Source organism: Balaenoptera borealis (assembly GCF_965194805.1).
Source record: "Balaenoptera borealis genome assembly, chromosome: 15".
NCBI classification, from domain to species: domain Eukaryota; kingdom Metazoa; phylum Chordata; class Mammalia; order Artiodactyla; family Balaenopteridae; genus Balaenoptera; species Balaenoptera borealis.
In genome coordinates, this window is record NC_138871.1 from 8,722,200 (window position 1) to 8,746,512 (window position 24,313).

Sequence of the window (24,313 nt, forward strand, 5' to 3'; positions counted from 1 at the left end):
ACTATTACTGCAGATAGTACCAAACACTATATATACTCTGTTTTTTCCTGTACTGACAGTGGGTCACATATACAGCAAGGGTACAGTGGACAAAGGGATGATTCATGTCTCGGGCAGGGCAGAGCAGGACAGCATGAAGTTTCATCATGCTACTCAGAAGGGTGTGCAGTTTAAAACTTATCTATTTTTTATTTCAGGAATTTTTCATTTAATATTTTCAGACCATGGTTGACCGCATGTAACTGAAACTACAGAAAGTGAAACCACAGATGAGGGGGAACTAATGTAGTCTTATGGAGTGGGGAGTGGGGTGTTCCTTGTATGTGATGTGTCACTTTTGCTGCTTTCAGAATTCTCTCTTTGTCTTTGACTTTTGACAGTTTAATCATAATGTGTCTCATTGTAGGCCTTTTCAAGTTCAACCTGTGTGGGGTTCTTTGGGCCTCATAACTCTAGATGTCCACTTATCTCCCCACAACACTGGGGGAGCTAGATGTCCACCGTGGGCTCTCTTTCCCATCTGAGAAACTGTAGGCGCTAGGGGGCCCTCTCAGTGCAGCGCTGCACCAGCCTGGTGGAGAGGCGATATGACCAGAGTATAGCCATTTCTCTTACCTTTCTAATACAGTTTGGTTTTTTTTTTTCTTCTTTTTTCCTGCTCTCTGTGGTCCAAGGATGTTCTTGAGCCTCACCCCTGTGTTTTGGGATTTTCACAATGATATCTCATCTATGGGTAGTTGTTGGTTGGTCTTCTTGTGAGGGGGACTGAAGTCAAGAATGACCTATGTCACCATCTTGATGATGTCACTCCCCAAAAGACATCATTGATAATAGGAAAAGGAGGGACAGGGAGAAAATGTTCACAGTACAGAACATTTGACAAAGGACATGTATCTAGAATATATAAAGAACTCTTACAACTCAAAATTAAGACAGACATGCCAGTTAAAATACTTTGAACAGACACTTTGCAAAAGAAGATATCTGATTGAACAATAAACAAATGAAAAGTTGTTCAACATCATTAGTCCTTAGGGAAATGAAAATGTAAGCTAAAATGTATTTGTTGAAAAATATTGATATAGGAGTAATCTGTATCTTTTCTCTTAAGTCACTATATAGCTGTCTCTAATAAAAGTCATATTGGGGACCATTTTAAACTGTTGGTGACTTTTTAAAAAGTTTTACTTGTTAAAGTGCTTTTATTCCCCTCTTATTTCTGCTTGCAACGCTTACTGTGGATCAAACTACAAAAGAGTAGTTCCCAAATGTGAGAGTGTACATAAAAGTGCCAGTTTCTGGGCTCCATAGTAGATGCAAGGAATCAGATTCGAGAGGCGCGGGGCCCTGGAATCTGCATTTCTACAAGCATCCTAGGTGATTAAGATGTAGGTAGACCACAAATCATTCGTTATGAAATATTGGCCCAAAGAGAACCTTTTTTTTTTTTTTTTTTAATTTTATAGCTACTTTTATTTTTATTTATTTATTTATTTTTGGCTGTGCTGGGTCCTCGGTTCGTGCGAGGGCTTTCTCTAGTTGCGGCAAGTGGGGGCCACTCTTCATCGCGGTGCGCGGGCCTTTCACTATCGCGGCCCCTCCCGTTGCGGGGCACAGGCTCCAGACGCGCAGGCTCAGCAGTTGTGGCCCACGGGCCCAGCTGCTCCGTGGCATGTGGAATCTTCCCAGACCAGGGCTCGAACCCGTGTCCCCTGCATTAGCAGGCAGATTCTCAACCACTGCGCCACCAGGGAAGCCCCAAGAGAACCTTTTGTTTAGGGAGTAATTGCCCCTAGGAAAATATTTTAAATTTCACAGTTTAAACAAATTCCCAAAGCTCCAAGAATGTCTTGTATGCTTCATTTGGGAAGGTCTGGTGTGCTTAATTTCGACCTAACAGTTCACCAAGCAACACAGATTTCATGTATCTCTCCAGTTGTTCCCTCGCTTGAAGTCAGAATAGTCCTTATTCATCTCCTTCTCCCCAAATAAACAGTTAATGTTTTAGTGAAAATAAAATATTGTATTGAAAGTTTCAGAAAAAATACAATCACTGCTGAAAGCATAAAATCATGTATTACTTTTATAATGTCTAAGATTCTGTTTCTTTGAAATTGACAAAGGGCACCATTTTTCATATTGCTTCTTCCCCAGTTTATTTTTCAACATTATGGATTTGTAGACATTTGCTTTCTGTTAATAAAGCACTAAACAGTGTCATGGCCATTCTAAATAAACAGTAGCAGCCATTTCAGTCAGCTGTAGGTATGTGATAGCTATGTTATTGAATTTTTGGTTTTGTTAAAATAAGATTATACCTGTGACAATTTGTGTTATACCCACTCAAATATTAAATTGGTCCTTAGATATAGATCTGCTGTTGTTTTGAAAATATGCATTTATTTATGAGGGAATTATCTGTTATGTATTGTCCCCTCTATCTCATATTCTGTGAGCATCCTGTAAATGTCACGATAACAATTGCTGGACACCACTTCTTTGGAACATTTTACGGGAGGTCTTAGCCCACATAAGGCATGAAAAAGGAAAATGAGGTCTAAGGATTTAAAAGGAAGAAACAGAATTGTTGTTACTTGCAAGTGATCTGTCTACAGAGACAGTCCAAGATAGTGATCATTTTAGCAGCACATATAATGGCAGGGGAAGATCTAAGCGAATCTATAGACAGACTGTTAGAATTAACTCACCAAAATGCCTGGGTTTAAGATCAGTACCCCCAAATCAGTAACTTTTTAATATAAAGCAATCACCATGTATATCTATCTGCCTACTTGACATCTCCATCTAGATAAGACATCTCAAGTTTAAATGTCTAAAACAATACTCTTGAATCCCTACCCAACTACCCTTCCCCACTTCCAACCCACTCTTCCATGTCATGACTACGTATCTAGTTTCTCAGGCCAAAGTCTTAGAGTTAAGTCATCTTGATGCCTCTCTTCTTTCTCTTACACTCCATCAGCATGATGTCTCTAGCTTCCAAAAATATTCAGAAAAGAGCCACTTCTCACCACCGTCCCTTGCAGTCATCCTGGGCCACAGTGGCTGTCCCCTCCTCTCTGGACACCTGCAGGGCTTTCCTGATTCACTCTTGGGCTCATGCAGTCTCTTCTTCATACAGCAGCCAGATTTGACCTTTTAAATGTGTTAGATCATGTTACTTCGTTGCTCAAAACACTGTAGAGGCTTATTGTTACCCTTAGAATAAAATCCAGACTTATGCAAGGAGACCTGGCCTCTGTACCGCTCTGATCTCAGCTCCGGTCTCCTCCCCCTCCTTCCTGCACTCTGGCCACTTCAGCCTCCTGGTTCCTCATCATGCCAAGGACATTCCTGCTTTCTTCCTCCAGATCACTACCAGTCAGGTCTCAGCCCCAGTGTCCCTCCTCAGAGAGACCTTCTCTGTTCCTGCTGTGTTTGATTTGTCTTTATATGTTGGACGTCATCACGTGATGTGTTCTACTTTTGTTTTCCCCATTGGCACGTTAGTGCCGTGAGAACAGGCTCTTTGTTCTCGTGGCCCCAGCCACTAGACAGCCCCTGACGTTCAGTGTATTTGCGTTGAGTGAATGGGGTGTGCACTGCACTTTTTCCCTTGCTTGGCCACTTTAAACATTTCCACTTGAAATTTGGGGGTTAGACTCTCAGTTCTGTGAGAGAAAAAAAACTGTATCTTAATCTCCTTTGTATCTCTAGCATCTAACACAGTCATTGTTTATATATATGTGAATTACTGACTTAGACACATTTACTTTATGCATTACACTTTCTTTTTTCTTGATTGGATGGAGATTTTATGTAAGTTTGAGTTTCACACTGTTAAAATTGATGAACTGATCAGTATCTATTGTTTTAAAGGAACTGAAGAGTATCCTCGTTATAGTATGTCTAAGAAGGGCAGAAATCAAGAGGGAGTAGATTCTGTACCTCTGGCTACATGTGGCAGCTGTCTTGTGAGGAATTGTGCCTTCATTGTCCCAGTGTCTTTAGTTTTGTGCTTTAGTAAAGTATAATCTTACATTTGGTCTTTTCCTTCTCGTGTTTGTCATCTTTAATGTTCAACATATGTAGAAGGATTGTCAAGCAGCACAGAGTAATACTCTTAATTGGTAAGGCTAAAAACACTTTTAAACCTTATTTTTTTAAGCTCAATTATTCCACTGCTCAGACTATTTAATCTTTATTGAATTGGCTTAAATCTAGATCTTCTACATTTTCTGTATGTCCTTGTCTATTTCTGTTGTATTTCCTGTATTTCCTGAATGAAATTACTATATCATGTGAAGCTTGTGCTCTTTTGAATTGCAGAGGTGATGGAAATAAAGTAGTCTCACAAAATGGGTTTTGCTCTTACATCATTTCTTAAAATACAACAGAAAGATAATCTACTGTTTAGAAACTTTAGTGTCTGAATGACTTTCTCCCTCTCTCAGTATGTAAACAGATGACTTTAGGTATGTGGACCTCCTCTCCAAGGTTATTTATACTTTGCATCAATGTTAGGTCGTGGTGATGTCTAGGAGGTTTGCTTATTCAGGAATCTGTTTTAGTGAGAGGTTCTAGTATCAAGGGGAATAGTTAGAAATGACACTCAAATATTTAGGCCAAGACATCATAGATCAGTATGTTCCAAACTCTCAGATTAAAAAGATATTTCAGTTCTTAGAAATTTCTATCCCCAAATTGACTTTTGTTTAGTTCTTTGACACTCTAGTTACAATGGGATCATGAGTTTTTGTCTCTATAGATTGCCTTCCAAGAACAAGTAATTATTTATTGTTCACTGTACATGTATTAAAAATCCAAATGAGACAGTTCCCTGGCAGTCCAGTGGTTAGGGCTTGGTGCTTTCACTGCAGTGCCCCAGGTTAAATCCCTGGTTGAGGAAATGAGATCCCTTAAGCCGCGTGGTGTGGCAAAAAAAAAAAATCCAAATGAACATATTAAGGTATATTGTTATCAATTATATCAACCAAATAAATTTCAACAGTCTATTTGAGCAGTTTCTGTTTTTGCATACCTTTGAATAGGAAAAACACTCCTTTTTTCCCCCATTTTTTAAAACAAACGTTTATTGATTTCCTCTAATAAAAAAGTAACGCATATCTCTAATATAAGACTCCACTTTTCTTAAAGAAACTTTATCATGACAAAACTCAAGTGTCTGACTTTGGTTTGGGGAAACACATATGTTGAAGAATTGCTTCTTAGGCTGTTTTCTTTTTACTTACAGTATATCTCTGTACCGGGGTAATTGCAGACCTATACGATTTGAGCCACCAATGCTGGATTTCCATGAACAGTAAGTTTAAAATTTTCAGACCATAGCAATATTATATATATTTTATGCATGCATTTGTCTTGCCTTTTGCCTGTGTTATCTTGTATGAGAAAGTTACATGTTTTAGTCATCAGGAAAGTAAATGATGTTGAATACAATTTGAAAATGGGAACTAAGTATCTATTATGAATCTAACATATAATATTAAATTTTGAAGTTTGAAAAATATCCACATTTTGGAGTCTCTGGTTCAGAGGATCTTATCTTCAGAAGCAGCATTAAACTTAGGGTTACCTTTCTGATTAGCACTTCATTTCCATTTTTATTATTTAACATTTTTCCTTGTGGATGTAGAAGAATTTATTAATTTGTTTGACGTATATGCTTTTAAAGTACAAACTTTTATACATCATCAAATAAATAATATTATCACCAACCCAGGAGGCCAAACAAAAGCAGATCCTACAGGAAGGCAAGGTCCAACCACAGAGTACTTCCTCAAACCATAGTTCTGCTTACCTTCTGCCTCTGGGTCTCAGGTTTTGCACATCTCAGATACACTGAGGGGAAGACAAGTCTTCACCCGTATTTGGTTCCAACCCAATTTAGCAGGTAGGTAAAGAGAACATCTTAAATGATATAACTGCTGGAGTAATGCCACTCTGGTAAGTTAGCAGAAGAAAAGAAGTTTTTTTAAATTTTTTTTTTGTTTGTCCTTTTTTTTTATATAATTTTTATTGGAGTAAAGTTGATTTACAATGTTGTGTTAGTTTCAGGTGTATAGCAAAGTGAATCAGTTATGCATATACATATATCCACTCTTTTTTAGACTCTTTTCCCATATAGGTCTTTACAAAATATTGAGTAGAGTTCCCTGTGCTATACAGTAGGTCCTTATTAGTTATCTATTTTATATATAGTAGTGTATATATGTCAATCCCAATCTTCCAATGTATCCCTCCCACTCCTTTACACGCCCCCCCCCCCCCGGTGATCATAAGTTTGTTTTCTACATCTGTGACTCTGTTTCTGTTTTATGAATAAGTTCATTTGTACCATTTTTTTAGATCCCACATATAAGCAATATCATATGATATTTGTCTTTGTCTGACTTCACTCAGTATGACAATCTCTAGATCCATCCATGTTGCTGCAAATGGCATTATTTCATTCTTTTTTATGGCTGAGTAATATTCCATCATATATATGTACCACATCTTCTTTATCCATACCTCTGTCGATGGATATTTAGGTTGCTTCCATGTCCTGGCTATTGTAAATAGTGCTGCAGTGAACATTGGGGTGCATGTATCTTTTCGAATTATGGTTTTCTCTGGATATATGCCCAGGAGTGGGATTGCTGGATCATATGTTAGCTCTATTTTTAGTTTTTTAAGGAACCTCCATAGTGGCTGTACCAATTTACATTCCCACCAACAGTGTAGGAGGGTTTCCTTTTCTCCACACCCTCTCCAGCATTTACTAGAAGAAAAGAATTTAAAAGGGAAGTTGGTAGGGGGAGCTGTATGCAGGTCTATTCTGATTCAATAAATGAAAACTGTAATTTTTTTAATGTTGTCAAAGTTGTAGTTAACCGTTTTCTACTAGTGAAGGCATTAAGTTTAAATAATTTCTGTTTAAATATTTCAGGGTATTTTTAAATTTGGAAGTGTATTAATCTTTTGATTTGAAACCAGGTACCTGAAACTGTTCTTCTACACTAAGATGTTAATGTCAAGTTTTCATTTAGTTCTTACGTGTACCACAGTAGGCAGCCTTGCATTCTTTAACATTCTTTAATTAATTCTGTAATAATTTCTTTACAATCTCAAACCTAGAATAATCAAATATATCAGTTATACTTGTACAAAACCATGGTAGAGTAGTCAGCATAAGAAGAGCTATCTGATAACAACTCCATCTTTTCAGGTGTTTACAGAGATCATGGATTTTTGGGGTGGGGCTGCAGAGAGAAGTTTGTGTGCTTCCTTTTGTACCTATAGATGGAATCAGTATTTGCAAGTAGTCGTTATATAAATAGTAAAATTGACTTGTGGGTGTTAGGTTTAAAGACCATAATGTTTAGATAGGAAATACATCACTATTGTTTCTGTCCTATAAAAAGGTTTACATACGATGTTGAGATGGCAATAACATAGAGTTCTTAATCCAGTCACAGTAATATATCACCCATAGTCTCCTTCGGTCATATGCAAGATATTTAAAGAAACATGGCATGCATTTTGATCTTCAGCAAGAAAGTTCATTATTTTTAAAATAATGATGAGTTCTGTCTCTCTGATGAACTCCAGTCTAGGACTATGGCATGGGCCATGTTTATGATGACACCATGAGCCTGGGGACAGAGGAGATCAGGGTACAGTAGCAAAACTTTAAGTCTAACGTAGTGAGTATTCTTACTTTGAAAAGCTTAGCAGTAACCATTTTAGAGAGATTGTTTCAAAAGTTATATCCAACGTTTTTCACCTCATTTTTTTTTAAGGGAGTTTTGAAAATTTCATGCATCCCTTGTGATAAAGAAATTTTCAGGTGTGCAAAATATCTGAATCGAAATTGGTAATTCCTGTTCCAAATTATCTGTCCCTCAACGCTTTACATAATGCCCCACCCCCCAAATAGGAGAAATTGAGATAAGGGCAAGCAAAATTCTGGACTGGTAGTTTTAACCTTTTTTGGATCATGGTTTTCTTTAAAAACAGATGAAAGCTATCAGAACCTCTTCCTTCCTTTCCCCAAATGCACGCACACACACACACACACACACACACACACACACAGTTGCACATACAAATAACATTTTGCATATAGGTTCAAGGGTTTTATAGCCATCCCCATCAAAGTCCATATCTGGATCCTTAAGCGCTAGTAAAGATTCCTGTTCTAGGCCACAGATTATTAAATCACCACTACAAAATTTACTGGGGTTTTGCCCAATATGCTAGCAGTACATGTTCACTGTAGTAAACTTAGAAAATGCGTATCAAGAGAAAGAAGTAAAAATTTACGAGTAATCCAACCACCCAGAAACATAAACATTGAACTTCTATCCTTCAAGTCCTTTTTCCGTGTATCTGTATTTATTTATTGAGTTACAAAAATATAACAGTATTTTCTGAACATAAACTGTTTTATAACCTTTCTTTTTTAAAAAATTTATTTATTTATTTATTATTGGCTGCATTGGGTCTTCGTTGCTGCACACGGGCTTTCTCTAGTTGTGGCGAGCGGGGCCTACTCTTTGTTGTGGTGCGCGGGCTTCTCATTGCAGTGGCTTCTCTTGTTACGGAGCACAGGCTCTAGGCACGCAGGCTTCTGTAGTTGTGGCACATGGACTCAGTAGTTGTTGTATGCAGGCTCAGTAGTTGTAGCTGGCGGGCTCTAGAGAACAGGCTCAGCAGCTGTGGTGCATGGGCTTAGTTGCTCCGAGACATGTGGGATCTTCCCGGACCAGGGATTGAACCCATGTCCCCTGCATTGGCAGGTAGATTCTTTTTTAACATCTTTATTGGAGTATAATTGCTTTACAGTGTTGTGTTAGTTTCTGCTGTATAACAAAGTGAATCAGCTATACATATACATATATCCCCATATCCCCCCCTTTTGCCTCTCCCTCCCACCCTCCCCATCCCACCCCTCTAGGTGGTCACAAAGCACCGAGCTGATCTCCCTGTGCTATGCGGCTGCTTCCCACTAGCTATCTGTTTTACCTTTGGTAGTGTATATATGTCCATGCCACTCTCTCACTTCGTCCCAACTTACCCTTCCCCCTCCCCGTGTCCTCAAGTCCATTCTCTGCGTTTGCGTCTTTATTCCTGGCAGGTGGATTCTTAACCACTCACCACCAGGGAAGTCCCTAACCTGCTTTCTAAACATATATACTGTGCATTTTTTTTATTCCATAGAATTTTCTGTTACATTATTTTATGGTATCAAAGAACAGCAAATTGTATGGATATATTTTAAAAATTCATTTATTGTTTTAAACTTTTTGTTCTTATAATCAGTGCTGAAACTCATGCTTTAAGCACAACCATGACTAGTTCCTCAGGAGAGTCCAAAAAAATGGAATTAGGAGGTGAAAGGATATGCAGAATGTAAAACATTTTTAGTTAATATTTAGGCTAGAGAGTAATTAGGTGTCATGTACAAGGAGCACTGATAGGAATCAATGAATTAATCTACGACTGGAGAGGACGATGTGCTGAAGATGTGCGAACAGACAGGTGCACTCCAGTACAGACGAGGGTTGGGTTATACGATGAAGAAAATTGTTTGAAGCAGAGTGTGAGCTCTTGGTTACAGCACAGAAAAAGGGATAGCGGAGTTAGACTGGACTGTTCCCCAAAGCAGCAAATTTGTATGCTGCTGCAAGAGTGGAAACAAAAGGAAAAAAAATTTACCCTTAATTTAAACTTTTCTGTGTCCAGCCTGAGAGCACTGAACGGAGTTTGTTTTTATCTCATAAGGGTAGAAGTGGATCTATAGAAGTAGGAGTTGGGAGCAGATGTGAACACATGTATTAGAGTTCAATCAGAGGAACAGATCCAGTCAGATTTGTGTGTGTGTGTGTGTGTGTGTGTGTGTGTGTCCCCGTATATGTTTATGTGTGGAGTTTTTATAAGGAATTGGCTTATATAATTGTGGGAGCTGGTTAAGCAAGCCCAAAGTGTACAGGGGCAGGCACTCAGGAAGGGAAAATTGCGAGCAGGCTGGAGCCTCAAGGGCAGGACCTGAATATTGATGTCCACGGGCAGGTACTTGGGGAGGATCCCAAGGAAGCAGGGCAATCTCAGATCCAGCTGTTGTTGGGAGTCTCTTAGCTCAGATGATGGCCAAACTCTCTTTGAAAGCTCCAGGCATGTTATACATACTTTAAGAGGCTCCTCTCCAAAAAGAATTTTTCATGGAAGGTTTCATGCAGTCATACAGAAAAATGGAACAGATAGTGAATATATTCTTAAACTAAATTCAATCATTAAAAATTTTGCCATATTCACATTTTTGTTGATTTTTTTAATCATTTGTAGCAGACATGATGACATTTCATTCCTACATTCTGCATAAGTACAGTACCATTATTGGTATTGTAAGAAAATTAACAGTAATTACGGAGTGCCGTAATCCCTCTTGTTTTGGTCAGTGCTGTCGTTGTTTGGTTCTAAGTGATAGAAATCTAACTGAAAGGAGTTGAGCAAAAATAAGGATCTACTAGGAGGAATTCCAAGGACTGTAATATATTTGCAGAAAGTTCAGAGTTGCAGTGGGACCTGGGAACGACAGGATGCACGTTTTCCAGCACCACTAGGCCTTTCTTCCCCCCCATCTCTTATCTCTGCCCCACTTGCTGTTGGCTTCTTCTCTCCCACTGCCCGTATCTTTTCCCTACCATGATGAGAGCAAATCTACTGACTGTTCTTCAGACCCACGTTCTCTAGCCTCCCTCCCTCGGGGAATAATAGCTTCTTTTACTTTAGTTGGAAAAATCTCAGAGTAGTACAGTCATCACCCTGGCTTAGGTGAGGCGGCTACCTCACCACTCGGATAAGGATGGTGTTTGGTGGTGGACGTGTCTCCCAGGGGGTGTCTCCGTAATTATCAGGGTTTCACCCAGAGAAAGAAAAGTCATGCAGTGGGCAGTAACTCCAGTTGAAGCCCGTTACAACCTCCCTGGCCCGTTGAACCCCCGATGACCTTCAGTCCTCTGTAAAGCACGCCTTCCCCAGCCTGCCTGACAGAGGTAGAAACTGCCTTCCTCTCTGCTTCCATGGTGTGGTGTTCACCCCACAGAGCTGGGATGGATCCACACCCAAAATTTGATTTAGATGTCAAGGCTGATTCACACACCAAGAAGGGCTGAAAAGATTTAATATCCTCACATAATGAACCTTTCTGGGGAGAGCAGGGAGGGCTCCCAAGGTCTGAAAAATGGCTTGAGAGAGCAGAGAAAGGAAACTGTGGCTTGGCTCTTACGCTTAGGGGGTGAGGCTGGGTAGGCTTGCATGGTCTGAACTTCTTAGTAGATCGGAGAGAGAGTGTGCAGGCTTTCCTGTGGGCTTGCCCAGATGTGGGGCATAAGGTGAAGGGACATTGTGGGGCTTGAAATCTGTCAGCAATGAGACATCAAAACTGGAATTGGGTTCTTCATCACACATGACATCCTCTACTAACTTCTGTCAGTGCTGGTTATTGCTCTAATTGTTTCTTTTGACGTCTGCTTCCCTACTAGACCCGACTATCAAGATAAATACACACTATTTATCTTTACATATCTGGCACTTATTTCACACTTAACACGTGCCGTACATTGTCTTTAAGTCCAGCAAGATTACCTGCTGATTTCTTCTGCTACAGTAAAATTCGTTTTGCATTTTCACGTGTTTTTGCAGCACTTCATTAAACATTTGCTATACCTTTTCTTCTTGATCCAGCAATGGACTGATTTAATTAATGCCCATGCTGTAAACGTTTCATTAGCTTCATATGTCTAGCAGTAATTTTACGACTTGAGAAGTAGCCTTAACAGAACACTTCATAATATTTTTTTCCAGAAATTGTAAGTAATCAGAAATCATTGCTCACTGTACCTTGACTTATGCACTGAAGTTTTGCCTTATGTTTTCTGTGAACTACTTCTACTGCTTGTGGTCATTTTTGCTAAACCAGAAGCCATTCTTAATTTTAAAACACCAGTAAATGTAAGAACTTTTGAGTCGGATGAAATTTATCACTCCAGGTTGCATTCAGTTGCCAACCAGGGTCTCCAAGACGGTTTCCTGTCCTTTAGCAAGGATGCAGCTCTAGCTCCGTGGCTGCTTTCTAAACCGCCGTGGCCTGACTCCTCTCACTACCCTGGCCGTCCCTACTGCCCTGTAGAATGTCTTTGACGTTTGATCAAATTAACTTTCTTGAAAAATAGGCTTTCTTTGTTTACATCCATTTTGTTTAAATTTATTCTTTGATTCTACCCTTTTGCCCCTTCCCTCTCCCTCCCTCTCCCTCCGCCCTTCTTTTCTTTCCCCACTTCCCCCCTCTCTCTCTGTAGCAGTCAGCCTGGAGCAATCTTGGGCCTGACCACCACCTTCCCCCCACCCCCTGCTTTACTCACCCCCTGCAGTTATTTATGCCAGTGCTGTTAAATATTTTTCTGTTTCCATAACAACTCCTTTTTTCAAACATTTATTGCTGATTTAAAAGATTCTTTGGGTGGGAACTTGTTTTACTGAGTTCTTTGGTTTATATAATTATTAAGTGCAGAAAATCTTGATTTCAAATCTAAAAGTTTAAAACAGAGATTTAATGGCTCTTAAAAAGTGGAAATTGAATAAACTTGCTAAAAATGGAGGTGTTTATTGTCAAGTTCAGTTCTTGAGAGGCATTTCTCCCTAATCACTTTTTGGTATTCCAAGAAAATCAAGTAGGCCCTCTTTTCTAAAGGGATGTTTGGTGCTTTTTAGCTTTCCAATTTCTAACTGTTCAACCAACACTCCAGCTCAGCCTTCAGTCTAAAATGTGTTTGAGACGATGGTCAGATTTTGTGGTAATCGAGTGGTCAAAGTACTGCATATTGATTTGGCCCAAATTCCTGCCAGAGGTTGTGTTTAATAGACTGCTGTGTCACTGTCATTCACAAAGTTTGCCTGAGGGCAGCTTCTCAGCCATTTCTTCAGCTGTTTCATGGCACTGCATTGTCATCTTTCTGTGGCTAGAAAAATTGCCATTGACCACAAAATTGCACCTTCTTTCCAAGCTAGTCTCTAATTCATGAGTGCTTCTTCCTAATTCTTTTGAGCCTCAGACTCTTGTAAAATATGGACAGTTAGTCAGAAGCTCTGCTCTTGACAGCACAGAGAACAGCTGTATATCTCAGCTTGGTTTATCTATAAATAATTCACACTAACCCCCTTGGCCCTCCTTCTGTCTTTGGAGCAGCTGATAATGGAAACAAACTGGACCAGCACTAGCAGGCATTTGAAAATCTTTGTCTTATTTTTAAAGCTTACCTGTCTAGCCAAGCAGTCACACATGGTGCTTATGACAGGCAGGATTCTAAAATGGCCCCCAGATTCCTGGCCCCTAAGGTGCACATACACCTTCTCCCAATTGTATTCAATCAAACACTAATCTAGATGTTGCTGTAGAATTTTCAAAGAATTTTGAAAATGTAATTAAGGTCCCCAATCAGTTGACCTTTAAGATAGGGAGGTAATCTGGGCACCTGACCTAATCACACGAGCCCTCTACATCTGGCTGTGGCAATCAGAGACAGAAATGTTGGAGATTTGAAGCATGAGAGGTATTTGATGCAAGGGAGTTTCTTTGTGTTGGTTTTGGAAAGGGCAGGGGCCATATGGCAAGAGACCGAGAGCAACCTAAACGTTGCCAGCAACCTGCATGAGCTTAGAAGGGGACTTTGAGTCGTGATGTGTGAGACCCTGAGCAGATACACCAGTCATGCTGTGCCTGGACTTCTACCGTACAGAACTGAGAGATGATACATGGGCATTGCTTTAACCCTCTCGGTTTGTGGTACTTTGTTAGGCAGCATAGAAAACTGATGCACTGCTTATTTATTTACAAGTAAATTTGTATTAGTACCTGAGCATAGTTTTCCATGGTTCAGTGTGACTTCTCTCCTCAGACTTCCACTTTGTCAAGGGAACTGAGGAGAGGGAGAGGCAGGGGGAGCTGTTTGTATGAGGTCTGTGAGCTGGTCCATCCAAGGAGACCTCCCTCTGCTTCCATGGTGTGGACCACTTGGAACTGCAGGAAGCCTGCTCTGTGTGTGCATGAGTGACTGGAATAGCCTGCTGACGCCTTCCCTCAGTTCTTGTTACTCCAGACTTCTCTCAGCAACGTAAGTAGGTGACCCTTCTCCAAGGGTTCATTTCTGGAGGGTGTGGCTTAGCGCCTTTCCTCTTTGATCCCTAGAAGAAAGGGTAAGGCCAGCCTCACCAGCATTGCAAACCAAGCTTTCTGATCCGCCCCTGCTTCCAGGCTCCTAGAACCTCCAGGCTTGTTTCCTTACCCCAGAGCCCTCTCCTGTAGCAGGCCATCTTCAGTCTTGTCTTCTTCAAGGATCCCCCAGAGTACCTGTCTGTCTTATACCCTGTCTTCTTTATCTAAATGGAGATTGATTGCACTGGGGTCACTGGAGGAAAAACATTAAGAACAAATTCATAGGGAGGAGAAACACTGGTTGCCCGGTAGCCTGTGGGACATTTGAATTGTAAAACAGCATGTTTGTTGAAAAAAGCACATAATTGGTGAACTTACCGGGTGGAAGGAGGACATTTTTATTTCTGTGTACTGTTATTCTACTTATATGTGTATAAAGCTTGAGGAAGAAGAGTTTTACCTTCCATATTGTCTCTGTAAAGCTTCTTCCTGCAGCATCATGGCCGCAGTTTGAAGTGCCAGCTGGATCTGTACCTACTTCCCTAATTACTTTATGATCCCGTGACCCTGCCTGAGATGAATGAGCCTGCTGGTTAAGAGGTCTAGCTCCTGAGAAAGTCTCTACCTGAGCAAGAGGAAGTCCACGCACTGGGGGCTCCTGAGGGCACGCAGCCTCCTGCCTCCTAACCCTAAATGCGTTGCTGCAGACCTGCCTCTGGATGCCCCTCTGTCCCTTCCTCAGGGCCCAAGCCTTGGCTCACCTTTGGGTTTTTTCCTCATGGCTGAACTGTAAGCCACAGAAAGATTTTGAACCTCGTGATGGACAGGCTGTAAGCCACGGAGCAGTTTTGGACCAGGTTTTTGCTTCCCTGCAAAGCAGGAGACTCGTCTGTGGGATCCTGCCTCTCAAGGGCAGTCTGTGGGTACAGCCTCTTAGTGACCGCTAATGCCACAGAATCACCTGCTCTCAGCTGAGAGACTTTAAGGGAGTTCATCTTCTCTACAGCCTTCCCGCTTCTGGTAAGAGCTGGTGGCATCTGCAGTGATGAGCTCTCAGAAGGGGAATATGTCTTGGTTTAAGCCTTAGAGGCACCAGAAGACATTGAACCTCAGCAACAACAAAACTTCATGTCAGCATTATAAAGAAATTCTCAGATGGTGTGTAAGATAAAAAGCAGCACAACCCATTTTCAAAACCTTAAAAATGTGTTAAATGTTTACAAAAGACAGTGAAGAGTTCTTATTTATATAGTTTGTGGACCTTATGCATATGAACGTGACTTTTTTGGGTAGTATGGAAAGAAGGTATTGTTATCCCATTCTAGAAAAGACAGAATGTTTAAAACAACTCAAGATTCAACTGTAGATGAAGCTGCAGAAGAAATGAATAAAGTGGTGCTGAGTTACATTTGATGTTGATTTAGGTGATACAGAATATGAGAATCAAGTGAAATAATGTGACTGTGTTAAAAGTCAGGTTGAGTGCATGTAATTCTGCCCAACTTTAGACTTTGAGGGTTTTACCCCCAAAAGAAGAAGTCCTAATAAGGAAGTTAGACAAACCTCTAAGGAAACAGACTAAAACTTCTGCTTGGACAATAAAATGAGCTTTGAGTTTATTTATCATAATGTTTAATTATAACACTTCCACCCTAAATTCTCTAATATTCTATTTAGATAAAATTTGTTAAAGTACTTTTCAAATTGAATTATTGAGGGATCATATCACAACATATGGGGCTTACTGTCTGACTAAACAGGATTCAGCATTGATGGTTATATAAGAATCACCTGTAAAGATAAGGTAGCATTGTTACAGTGGTGGCTCAAATGTAGGTCCTCGGCAAATACCTTTTGATTCATTGACCTCAAGTAAACAACTCACATAGCAAAGCCATCTTGACTGATGTGGTCACTCTAAAGCAAAAGGAAAAATAAAAGACTCTGAATGCTTTATTTCACTTTTATATGATGATGCTTAACAATTATAGGGCAGTGTTACTTTCCAGAGTATTTTCATTACTTTACCACATTATTTTCACCTTTTTTCTTTTTTATGAAATATAATATACAGACAGAAATGAATAAGACATATGTATAGTTTTGTATCTGCCACCCAGTTAGAAATTATTCTTACGTAATTTTAACGTATGTAATTATATTTTAACATATAAATAATATTGTGATATAGCTCATTCTGGTTTTTTTTCCAACTTTGAGATATAACTGATATATAACATTGTAAGTTTAAGGTATATAGCACATTGATTTGACTTACACTGCAGAATGATTACCACCATGGCATTAGCTAACACCTGCATCACATCACATAATTACCATTTCTTTTTTGTGGTGAGAACATTTAAGATCTTAGCAACTTTCAAGCGTATAGTACAGCATTATTAACTATAATCACTACGCTGTACATTAGATCCCCAGAACTTATTCATCTTCTAACTGGAAATATGTACTCTTGGACCAGCATCTCTCCTTTACCCCCAACCCCTAGTCCCTGGTAAATACCATTCTAGTCTTTGTTTCTATGAGTTCGGCTTTTTTAGATTCCACATATAAGTGATATCATACAGATTTGTCTTTCTCTGACTTACTTCACTTAGCATAATGCCCTGAAGTCCATCCGTGTTGTTACAAATGGCAGGGTTTCCTTTTTTCTCATGGCTGAATAATGTTCCATCGTGTATATATACACCACAGCTTCCTTATGCATTCATCCATCGATGGACACTTAAGTTGTTTCCATATCTTGACCATTGTGAACAATGCTGCGGTAAACCTGAGAGTGCCATGTATCTCTTCGATACCCTGTTTTCATTTCCTTCAGATATGGGAAAAAGAGGGGGTTGCTGGATCATAAGGTAGTTCTGTTTTTAATTTTTTGAGGAACTTCCATACTATTTTCCATAGTGGCTGCATAGCTCATTCTATTTCTTACTTTTTTTTTTTTTTTTTTTAAACTTTGGGTTTATTTATTTATTTATGGCTGTGTTGGGTCTTCGTTTCTGTGCGAGGGCTTCCTCTAGTTGCGGCAAGTGGGGGCCACTCTTCATCGCGGTGCGCAGGCCTCTCATTATCGCGGCCTCTCTTGTTGCGGAGCACAGGCTCCAGACGCGCAGGCTCAGTAATTGTGGCTCACGGGCCTAGTTGCTCCGCGGCATGTGGGATCTTCCCAGACCAGGGCTCGAACCCGTGTCCCCTGCACTGGCAGGCAGATTCCCAACCACTGCGCCACCAGGGAAGCCCCATATTTCTTACCTTTTTAAAGCTCTGTTTTTGTTAGATTATTTCTCTGCTCTCTTATTTCTAACCACAGGAGTAAAATAGTGAGTACTTGCTATACCGTTAACTCCGCCTTTGATGGCTACACATATTGCCTCTCCTGCCTTACCACCACAGACAGCCCTGCAGTGAAATCCTCTTACAGGGTGACTTACGGACCGTCATGAGAATTTCTTTGGAATATAAGCCCAGAGTGGAATGCATAGGTTACAGAGTGTGAGTACACTTCACGTATCTAGGTATGGCCTGATTGCTCTTGTGCATGGCCTTTCCTCTCTGTACTCCTCCGAGCAGTCCACTAGCATTCCTGTATTGCCATGTCCCCTGTATTCGCACTTAACGTTAGCCAACTTTCTAATTTTGCTAGTTAAATAGGGATAACATGATGCCTTGTTAATTTTGCATTTCTCTGATCACTAGTAAGTTCATATATCCATCTCTATATGCTTATTGGCCTTTTGAGTTTCCTCTTCCTATAAATTGCCTGTTCATATCCTTTGACCATTTTTCTTTTGGGGTTCTTAGTAATTAGAAATTCCTCTTATAGTCTAAAAATAACCTTAAAGTCTAAAAAGATATTTAGACATTGCAAATATCTTTTCCCAGTTTGTCATGTGTCCGTTAAATTTTCCCATCCGGTGTTTTGTTGAACAGAAAGTCTTAATGTTTTCCCCAACTTCTGAAAAATTTAAAAGTACAGAGAAGTTGGAAGAATAATATGGTGAACACCTACATAACCTTTATCCAGATTCACCAAGAGTTAACCTTTTCTTTCTGTCTGTTTTTCTTTCTACACACCCACAAACTCCACTTTTTTTCCTGGAAGTAAATGTATACATCATATTTCACCCCTAAGTTCTTCCGTGTGTGAATCCTAAGGGACTGCTCCTACGTAAGCACAATTCCATTATCACACCCAAAGAATCTAATATTGATACAGTAACATTATCTAATATATAGTTTACATTCAAATTTCCGTAATTGCCAAAAGCAATATAGTCTCCCATCCTCTAACCAGGTTTAAATTAAGGATGACACATTGCATTTGGTTGGTAGGTGTCTTTAATCTAGAACAGTTTCCTACCTTTTTTCTTTTTTTTTATTCATAAGATTGAAATTTTTGTAGTCCAGGTCAGTTGACTTATAGAATAGCCCACAAACTGGATTTGCCTGATTATATCCTAATGATTAGATTTCAGGCTAAACATTTTTGTCAAGAACATTACATAGATAATGTTGTATTACCTTATATCAGGGTAATGTAATGTCCATATTTCTAATTATTGTTGATGCTGAGTTTGAGCACTCATCGGTGTACTATCTGCCAGATCCTGTAAATTGTAAAGATGGCTTTTCCTCTTTGTAATTAATAAATAATCTGTAGGGTTGCTATCCTGTTCTCCATCAATCTTTCATCTAATAGTTTACCTCATCAGTACCCATAGACTCTTACCTGAATCAGCCATTACATCGATAGTTGCAAAATGGTGATTCCTTTTTTCCCCTTCAAATTCTATCATTGTTTTTTTTCATTTAGGAATCAAGATTCTTCTGTAAAGAAGTATTCCCCTCTTTTCTTTGATCATCACTATAGACCAAGGGTTAGCAAATTATGGCCCTTGACACCTGTTTTTATATATAAAGTTTTACTGGAACATAACCATACCCATTCATTTATGTTTGTCTATGGCTGCTTTTTGCACAACAGTGGCAGACTGGGTAGTTGTGACAGAGATTGCATGTTCTGTAAAGCCTGAAATATTTACCGTCTGGCCCATTACAGAAAAAGGTTGTTGATCTCTGCTATAGACTCATGGGTTTTGTTTTTTAATCAGTGTGTTATAACCCTTTACTTTCACTGTTCTTTTTGCTCCAAATTTTACAGATTTTGCCAGTGGGAGCCTCTTTAAGCTGATTCCTTTTTCTTTTTTTGATATGCCCTATTATCTTTGAACACTTCTTTGCTTTCTGATACAACAAACGTTCTAGGCTTCCTTATGTTTTCTTTGTCCAAGATCTGGAATTAGCCAAAACTAAAGAAGTCCTGGTTTCTTCAGTGGGAAATGACATTTAGAAACCCAGATCTGGGCACTGAATGCGCTCATTGCCCCTATATGTCATTGCTTCTGTGCTCATGTGGACCGATCTCTGGAGGAATATATACATGTATATATACATATGCATTATGTATGTATATATGGATATGTATACATGCATAAATCATGGCCCATACTGATAAGTCCAATTCATATTTTCCCAATTCAAATCCAGCCTCACAGAGTTCTTTCTCATCTTTCCCCATTTTGTATCAGCATCTCTCTTTTCCCCAAAGTGTTTGGTAGAATAGTCCCTTTAAATATTTGGTAGACTTTGCCAGTCAAGTCCTTATGGACTGGAGTTTTCTTTGTGGGGAAGTTTTAAATTGCAGATTTAATTTCTTCAGTAGTTTTATTTTCTGTAATGCTTACATATTTTTTTCTTAAATTTGTCGTTTTGGCAAGCTCTGTTTTTCTAGGAGTACGGCAACTTCAGGATTTTCAAATTTACTATCATAAAGTTAATATAATTTTATGATTGTTTTACTGTTTGTAGCATCTGTAGTGACGTCTTCTTCATCACTGCTGGTATTGATATTTTATGCCTCCTCTTTTTTCTTTATTCATCTTGCCAAGTAGTTAACAATTTATTAGTCCCCCCTGCCAAAATGGGAATTTTTGACTTCATAAATCATCTCTATTTTATGTTTTACTTCATTGATTTCCACTCTTATTTGTATTATTTCTTTCCTTGTACTTTCTTATTTTAATTTGCTATTCTTTTTCTAATGACATGGATGCTTAGCTCATTAATTTTCAGGCTGTCTTCTTTTCAAATATGTACATTTAGATTTATGAATTTTCGTTTAAGCACAACTTGAACTGTATTCCACAAGTTTTTAATGCGTTAATCTCTTCATTTTGATTCAGCTCCAGATAGTTCTTAATTTTTATTCAGATTTCATCTTTGATCCATGAGTTGTTTACACATGTTGGTTTGTTTACATATTTATAGAGAATCTGTTTATCTGTTTGTTATTGATTTCTAGTTTAATTGGGCCAGGACTAGAAAATTCTGCATATAAAAGGGTTCTGAACAAAGAAGAGATAGAACAAATAGAAAATAACTAGCAAGATTGTAGACTTTAACCATAAAAATAATTACATTTAATATAAATAGTCTAAACACACCAATTAAGAGACCAAGATTGTCACATTAAAAGAGCAAGACACAACTAACCACAGAAACCCAAAATATAGGAAGCAACACTAACAGAACTAAAGGGAAAAAACAGACAGTTCAATAGTAATAGTTGGAGATTTAAGTACCCCACTTTTTTTTTTTTTTTAAACATCTTTATTGAAGTATAATTGCCTTACAATGTTGTGTTAGCTTCTGCTTTATAACAAAGTGAATCAGTTATACACATACAATATGTTCCCATATCTCTTCCCTCTTGCATCTCCCTCCCTCCCACCCTCCCCAGTACCCCACTTTTGATAATGGCGTTTGGAAAGGAAGAATTAAACCATCTCTATTTTCAGATGTTATACTCTTGTACATAGGACATCGTAAGCAATCCACTTTTTTAAAAAAATAGAACTAATAAGTGAGTTCAGCAAGGTTACAAGATATTAGATCAATATACAAAAATATTTGTTCTATACACTAGCAATAGACAATGAAAATTAAGAAGACAATTCCATTTACAGTGGCATCAAAAATAATAAAATACTTATATGCAAATTTTTAAAAAGTAGTGCTGTATACTAAAAATGCCAAACCATTGTCAAAAGAAATTAAAGAGCTAAGTAAATAGAAACCATCCCATATTCATAAATCAGAAGACACAAATGAGAATGGCAATACTCCCTAAATTGATCTGTGGATTCAACACAATCCCCATCAAAACCACAGCTGACTTTTTTACAGAAATTGGCAAGCTGGTATTAAAATTCACGTGGAAATAAGAAGGATCCAGAATAGCCAAACAAATTTTTTAAAAGGAGACCAATGTTGGAAGACTAACAGCTCCCAATGTCAGAAACCTTCTAAAGAGCTTTAGTAGTCAAGACCCTGTAATTACTGCCATATAGATAAATGGGAAAGAATTTAGATTCCAGAAATAGAACTTTATATTTATTGTAAATTGATTTTGACAAGGGTGCCAGGACAATTAAATGAAGAAAGAATAATGTTTGCAACAAATGGTGCTAAGACAACTGGCAAAAGAATTAAGTTGGATCCCCTACCTGACACCATACACAAAAATTAATTCAAAGTGTATCATAGAGCTAAATGTAAATGTAACAAAGCTAAACTATAAAACCTTAGAGGAAAACATTGTAATGTATCTCCATTATGCAGTGGTTTGTACAATATTTTCTTAGATATGGCTCCAGAAGCACAAGTGACAGAAGATAAAATATACACATTGGATTACATAAAAATTAAAAACTTTTGTGCTGCAAATGATACCATCAAAAAAGTGAAAAGATAGCCACAGAATGGGAGAAAATATTTGCAAATATCTCCTAAGAGGCTTATATCCATAATGTATAAAAAACTCTTGCAACTCCTTAAATTTTGCTGTGTGCTTATTAAGACAGGGTTTCCTTATCTCTCCTTGTTGACATTTCACAAACCCTTTCAATCAAGAATTATTTCATCTTTTTTTAAAATTCTGGGTTTTGCCCATTGTTTTTGTCCATATTCTTCAAGTATTCCTACACTCCATTTTCCAAATATTACCACTTCTAGTTATGTTCTACATATCTGTTTTTCTTTTGATTTTTATAGCTCTATCTTTTAAAATATTCTAAATATATATTCTTTCTTACTGAATTTGGAACTAAATTGTCAATCTGATCTTCCAACTCACAAATAGATTTTTATCTACCTATCCCATCCGTTATCGTTATACATTATGTTTTCTGCTGATATTTTCTCTTGTTTTCTATAGGCTTTCTTCATTTTACTAGTATCTTGCCATTTCTCCTTAAGCATATTCCATTATGCTTATTTTTAATTCTTGGTTTAACTTTTGCAGCTTTAGGTATGCATTATTCAGCCTTTACTAGGTTATGCTGTGATCACAAACGACCCAGTGGGATCTAGACTGGAAGAGCGCTCCTATCTGTGAAATGCCATTTACTTGGCAGAAGAAACAGAGTACAAGAAGACTCTTAAAACTTAATGATATATGTCACTTTTACTCACATTTCATTGGCCTAATGTTAATGAAGTGGAGAGATATAAGCCTCTCACCAGTTCGGTCAGCAAATTGGGAACAACATTGTGGTCTATCACAACACTGTATATGTTTTCAACTTGATTGTACTACTCCTCACAGATCATGTTATTTTGATGTGTAAACTTCTGAGTTGCTGTCTTATAATGCATATTGAGGAAGAGCAGAAGACCAAGCCTTGCTCTTTGTCTCTTGTGAATTTAAGAAGGGAGATGATCCCCAAGGTGGAGAGGTCCAGTTACATACACACATTCACATAAAAACTATTGGTTGCCCTATGTTCCCACCACTCTATCTGACAGTGCTTAGGCAGAAGTGTCTGGAAGAGGTATCTTCCTAAATTGTAATCTAGCAACTCTAGGGCTTTGGAGGACCAGAGAGAGGAGTGTAGAGGCGGGTGTGCTCAAGTGTAGCTGATCATCAGCTTCTTACCCCAGTGAGCCTTTCTGCCATCTGGGTTGAAGGGGGAGGCTTTGATTGTACCAAGGCAAGCAGGGAAGGGACTGGAGAAGAGGAGAGTTACTCCTGGCTTCTCGTTGTCGGCCTGGGCTGCTCTGTGTCCCTCATTTTTCCCCACCTGCCAGTTCAGGCAGCCTTCTGTTCCCCCAAGGGTTTCTTCCTGTTTTTGGTTAATCCTTGGAATCAGGGATTAACTTCTAAAGTTTTCCAGCATTGTTGTTTGTATATGCAGCTGTTCGGGGGTGTCAGGGAGAACCAGTAACATACACTAACCCCAATTCACCATTTTAAAAGGAACCCAAAGCCCCTGTTTTGTTTTGTTTTTTTTAAACTAGTGAAAATTATCAGCTGTTCACTGTTTTATCAGTTTTCCAACATCATAAGTTACAAGTGATAAACTGAACTGAGGAAAAGGCAGGGGCAAAAATTCCTGAAGGACAAAAGCATGGTGGACAGTTGAACCACATATAAAATGTAATTCTGGCGCTGCATCTTCAACTACTTAGAATTCGAGGTTTATACAGATGAAATAAAATTTCAGAAAACATAGGCCAAAATGATTGTACAAGAAGAGGACCTTGTGACAGAAGTTGTAATTGAATTAGAACATGAGGGTTTGGATTCACATAGAGGATAGGGAAGAAAACACAGAGCAAAGACATTGGTAAAGGCGTGGGGGTCATGCACATGGAACCAGCCTGACTCAGGTGGAAACATAGGGAATCACGTGTGTAGGCTGATTGATTCCAGATTAGGGGGGCTGATAACCACTTCGTAACAGCAGGTGGTATTACAGAAAGAAAGAAAGGGATCTGACCGTTTTGTTCCCTGCCTGCTTCCTCACTAGATTGTAACCACTGAGGTCATGGGCGGGGGGCAGGGGCGGGCAAGCTGCCCTGTGCACGCTGTCACCAGGTGCCTGGTTCTGTGCTAGACAATACGAGGAATACACAGTGCGCATACAACGTAAACTTCGTCCTTAAGGTACTGATAATCTCGTTGAGGAAATAAGACAGGCGCCAATTAAATAACTAGAGAGAACTCTGAAAAAA

General features: G+C 38.9%; 1 protein-coding gene across 6 annotated transcripts in view; it reads left to right on the forward strand.

Moving 5' to 3' along the window:
* Positions 1–24,313, forward strand: part of TMEM131 (transmembrane protein 131) — a 277,433-nt gene that overhangs the window by 155,243 nt on the left and 97,877 nt on the right. For all 6 annotated transcript variants that reach the window (XM_082356108.1, XM_082356109.1, XM_082356107.1 and 3 more), the window contains one exon: positions 5,255–5,323. In XM_082356108.1, the coding sequence (XP_082212234.1) occupies positions 5,255–5,323 (69 nt within the window). The remainder of the gene's footprint in view (positions 1–5,254; positions 5,324–24,313) is intronic.